The 4979-nt window shown below is 34.2% G+C and overlaps 1 protein-coding gene across 1 annotated transcript; it reads right to left on the reverse strand.

Moving 5' to 3' along the window:
- Positions 1 to 2268: 2268 nt before the first annotated feature.
- LOC104224780 (lysine-rich arabinogalactan protein 18-like) lies at positions 2269 to 2529 on the reverse strand. The gene has a single exon (XM_070158186.1). The coding sequence runs from the start codon at positions 2527 to 2529 to the stop codon at positions 2269 to 2271; it is 261 nt and encodes an 86-aa protein (XP_070014287.1).
- Positions 2530 to 4979: the final 2450 nt, after the last annotated feature.

Consider the following 4979-nt stretch of genomic DNA (forward strand, 5'->3'; position numbering starts at 1 on the left):
AATAAGTTTTATAGTCCATAAATGTTAGTAACTCAAATAAATTATAAACCAAAATCAAATCAATACTAATGCTAATAAAAGACATACAATTTAATTGTACTATGAATGAAAATAATGTTGGATATTTATTTTTAAATTTTTCCATGGTTTAGATAAAATGCATAACTTATTTTTCGTTTAGTGTTTAGTCATGTAAACAATAGTATTTATTAGTCGTACTTATTTTAGCAACTTATTAGTAATTTTAAACTATGTTTGTTTTCATTATGACTTATTAATAATATTTATTTTATGCGATTTTATTATCTTTGTTGTTGAATATTTTAGTACAATGCCATGAATTATCTCATACTTATGTTATTTTATTGAAAAATACCTTATATAGTTATGTCTTACTAGGATTAAAGAAATATTTGGAGCACAAATTCTATGTTTTGTGCTATGCAGTGGCAGAGCTACATTGAAGCAAGGGGTGTCAAGCGACACTCCTTCACCGAAAAATTACGCTATTTTGTTAGATAATTTTTTTATTTATGTATATTTACTATATGTTGACTCCCCTTGACTTTTTGATGTATCTAATTATTTATATTTTGACACCCCTTGATTAAAATTCTGGATCCGCCACTGGTGCTATGAAGACTTTATAAAGAAATAATCAAAAATCCAAAAAGCCAAAAAACACAAATTTTATTGATTTGATCATTAGATTTAATAACTCAATACAATTGATTTAATTTAGTAATTAGAAAATCCAAACTAATCCAACCAATATACGCCCCAAGTTTGAAGAGGACATGTTAGACCGTGTATAACTTTTGAGATTTTAATCATGTAGCTAAAAGTTAAAGAGGGGTGAAAATTGAAATGTTAAAAATGTTCCTTGGTAAGCTTAGCAATCATCTTCCCAACTTTAAGAGTGTGGTTCAATTAAACTCTTGCATTTACGGGTAACTATTCCCTCAGGTCTATAATAAGTGATCAATTTGCTTTTTTTATTTTGTCTAAAATAAGTGTCCATTTATATAATCAAGAAAAAATTCAATTTGTTTTTCCAAAATTACTCTTATGTATGTATCCTTAAAAAGTCAGCTACTCTTCACATTTGAGAAGAGAAGTAAGTACTACTATAACTATGGTGCAACATTTAATGAAGGGTAGTTTAGTCACACTAACTATTTTCGTGTAAAATTTAGTATTTCTTTAATGGGTGTACCCAAAGCAAATTGAACACTTATTGTGGACCGAAGGGAGTAGTTAATAAATTATATACTCATTCTCAGAATTTAATAAATTACATGTCAATTTCAGAAGAATCAAATTTGGACAAAATCTAATATGTAAAGAAGGTAAGCAGCAGTCTCTCTCTGGAAGAAGAAGAACCAGCTCAACCCAGCTAGTAGCAGGCTTCCTACTACCTTCAATTTTTCTGCTCCACTCTGCATTACATTCACAATGTTATTTTGTATATTTAAGCAACAACTTTAACACGACTCACCTATTATTTGATTCATTTAAATTCTAACTCATTTTGATTCAACCAAACTTATCATGACCAATACTTTTAATCCATCTAAATTTAACCCAACTTACCTATTTGTCACTAATAGTCCCAAGACAATAAGATTTGAACAATCTTTACATTGTCACCTACGAACTAACCTTAATCACAGAAAAAAATTAAACCTAGGATACAGTTTAGGCAATTATAATGTGCTACACTTTTTGTCTCGATTTGTGTGACGGTGTTTGAATTTTAAGAGCCAAACAAATTATATTTTGATCGTAATTTTTTTATATGCCTTTAAAATATTTTAAATTATTTGTTATTATAACCTATACTAGTACTTTTTAGTTAGTTTCTATATGTAAATTTTATTTTATGTCAAAATTAAAAGATATGAAAAGTGTCACATAAGTTGGGCAGACCAAAATAAAAGATAAAAGGACACATCAAAACATTACTAGATCCGGATGGCACTAGCTATATATACTGTGCCTTTTAAAAATATCCGTGAGTAGATAAAATTAAAAGGATGATGGTCTAAGATTGTTACCTCATCATTTAGAGATGGGCTAGGAGAATCAGAATCAAGGCTAGGTCCAGGAGCTTCGCTAGGAGGTGCAGGTGGTCCCATCAACTCAGGAGCAGGTGCCGGTGAAGATACATTGTGCTTCTTAACCATCTTCTTACTCTTGCTCTTGCTAGGAGCAGGAGTCTCCGAGGTAGTAGCTGGTGGAGTTGCTACCTCTCTGATGCAGGGGAGCTCACTGAACCACGGCTGTTGGTGAGCTCACTGGAACAGCAACTGGAGGAGAACTAGCTGGTGGTGAGCTCACTAGAACCGCGGTTGGTGGTGAGCTCACTGGGGAAGTGACGGTAGGAGTCGGTGGAGCAGTAGCTGGTGAGGTAGCGGGAGAAGTAGAAGGCTTTGATGTTGTTGTTGGTGCAGCTGCAGGGGACTGAGCTGTGACACCGGCCACCGCAATGCACATGAGAGTCACTGCAAGTAAAATTCTCTGATCCATTGGTTATAATTGGCCAAAAGACAGAGAGATCGTGAGAAAAGTTTTAATGTTTTCGATGAGTATAAGGAGGACAGTAATAGTTTGACGGTTTGAATTCGTGAGCATAATAATAGTCCATTAAATTAATTTCTATAAGAAATTTACTCGCTTCTGTCTCAATTTATATGCTTTTATAATTTTATTGAACATGAAATTTAAAAAAAGATTTTAAATAATGTATTTTAAACTAAAAGTATAAATAACATATTAAATTTATTTCTGTGTGTTTTAAGGGTAAGATTGATTTTATGAGAATGTTAAGTAATAAATAAAAAAAAGCAAATGTGACATATATGTTAAACAGTAAAAGATAAACTAAGACATGTATTTGAAACGGATCATTTTAACTCAATTAACAAATTGATATTTTTAATTTAATTTATCAATTAACTAAGATGAGTTTAATATAAATTTATGCAGTTCCGGCTTCCGAATAAAGCCTTCTTCAAAAGGCTAAAGAAGACGCAACATGTGGGTGGGGCGATGATTAATAGAAAAGTGGGTTCCACATTTCCATGTGATATGGTTTGGGCTTGCCACATCAGAGGTTCACGAACATATTAGGGGCAAATGCATTAATAATTATTATTACGGATGTTATTTAGAGATTAATTAATACTTATTTTATTCTGAAATTTTAAATTAAAAATTTTAACTTCAGGATAACTTTAGATATTCTTGTCCTAAAAAAATCAAGACGAAAAACTGAAATTCAGAATACAATGAATAATTTCTATATAACAACATGCGGCTACCTAGTGTAATTTCTACAACTTTTTACCTGTTCTGCTTGCTGGACTTTTACTTTACGCCTATAGCTAAAAATTTGTTCAAATAAAATGAAAAGATAACTCATGCTATTTTGGTTTATTATTATGTCAATATCTTAGAACCAAATTATGTTTCAGCAAAATTGATTCCCATTCTTATTTATCTGTAAAACTTTACAGGTTATACGTAGTTCATAGACAATTGAATCGATTTCATCCCAAAATAATAAATAAATTAAATAAGAATGTAAGACTTAATGTTGAAATCGAAATAAGATAGCAGATAGCTTGGTTCCGGGAGCCGAGCTTCCGAAGGCAGTGATAACAATATCAATAAGCAAGAAATAAACTATTATTGAGCTTTTGAATAGTATTTAGCATAAGTTTGTCAGAAAATTCATATCCCCTACAATGGCTGTTGAACTCACTACTTATTGTTGCACCTAGGAAACAAGATCGTAGGATCAATCCCCTCTTAAACGATAATTATGAGGGCCATTGAAGAGTATGTAACGGCAGATCATGAATGCCAAATTCTCTATAAAGGACTATGTATTTAATACTGTAGAATATTCTTCATTGAATGCTAATGGGTGGCAGGTATTTATGAGCAACACTTTTTCGGGGGTTATTGAGATTGATGCCCTCGGACTTGATTTTCACCAGTCTTGCTTTCTATCTATCTCCGGTTTCACGTGTCGCTCTATTATGCGAGTATAAAATATATATATATTTTTCCCTATACAGATAATCCCCTTGCTTTCTGGTGGCACTTCTTTGTATCACCGGAAAGTTGGTGAAGATACCTTTCTTGGCAGAAATTCTCTGACCCCCTCTGAAAAGTTTCTGACGCTTGATTAAACACACGTCTCTCCATATTTAATGCCCCGAACACGCGTCATTCCACGATTCAGTAATACTTTCGCTGGTTCTCGAGGTAATCATAGCAGAATTTCTTATTTGAATTTTTGTTTTGTAGGCTAACTTTCTTGCTTCTGAGGGTCTTTAGAAGTTGGTCCGTGACAAAGAAGAACTCAAGTCCTAACGGGATCAATTGTTGGCCGAGAAGGAGAAAATTACTGCTCACCTCCCGGTACCAGAAGCACAGGCTGACGAGGCCATTGAGTTGGAGGCTAGGTTGCAGCAGAGCAAGAAAGAGGTAGTGACTCTCGGCCAAGAAGCCGCCCTGTTAAAGGGTACAATTTCAAGAGGCCAAGGCAAAATGGTCCGAGGTCTAAAATGTTGTTCTTGCTGCTGCCGATCGCGAAGCTGCTCTATTGAAAGAATAAATAATTTCGAGGCAGTCTTGAACTCCAAAACTGAAGAGGTTGATGCTGCAGAGAAGAAGCATGCCCGGATGGAAGTGAAATATAAGAAGGTCATGAAGCACAATAAAGTTTATAACTCCACTATCCGTGATCTTGACGTCTCAGGCCGCCAAATCCGAGCAGAATAACCTTTCGACCGAGGTTGACCAGCTTAAGGAAGAGCATCAGCACCGATCGACTTCCCTCATTGTTGAAAAAGCATATATCATGTACAGCATGAGGAGAAAAAACTTGAAAGAGTCTAAAACGGGCGTCATTGACTATGATGCCGAGATCGCCAAGGCCCGTGAGCTGGAGTCAACTACCCGAAGGG

This window comes from Nicotiana sylvestris, chromosome 9 (genome assembly GCF_000393655.2).
Source record: "Nicotiana sylvestris chromosome 9, ASM39365v2, whole genome shotgun sequence".
NCBI classification, from domain to species: Eukaryota; Viridiplantae; Streptophyta; class Magnoliopsida; order Solanales; family Solanaceae; genus Nicotiana; species Nicotiana sylvestris.

Excerpts from the sequence above, each read along its gene's own strand:
- LOC104224780 (XM_070158186.1), bottom strand. The coding sequence starts at position 2,529 with ATGGATCAGAGAATTTTACTTGCAGTGACTCTCATGTGCATTGCGGTG.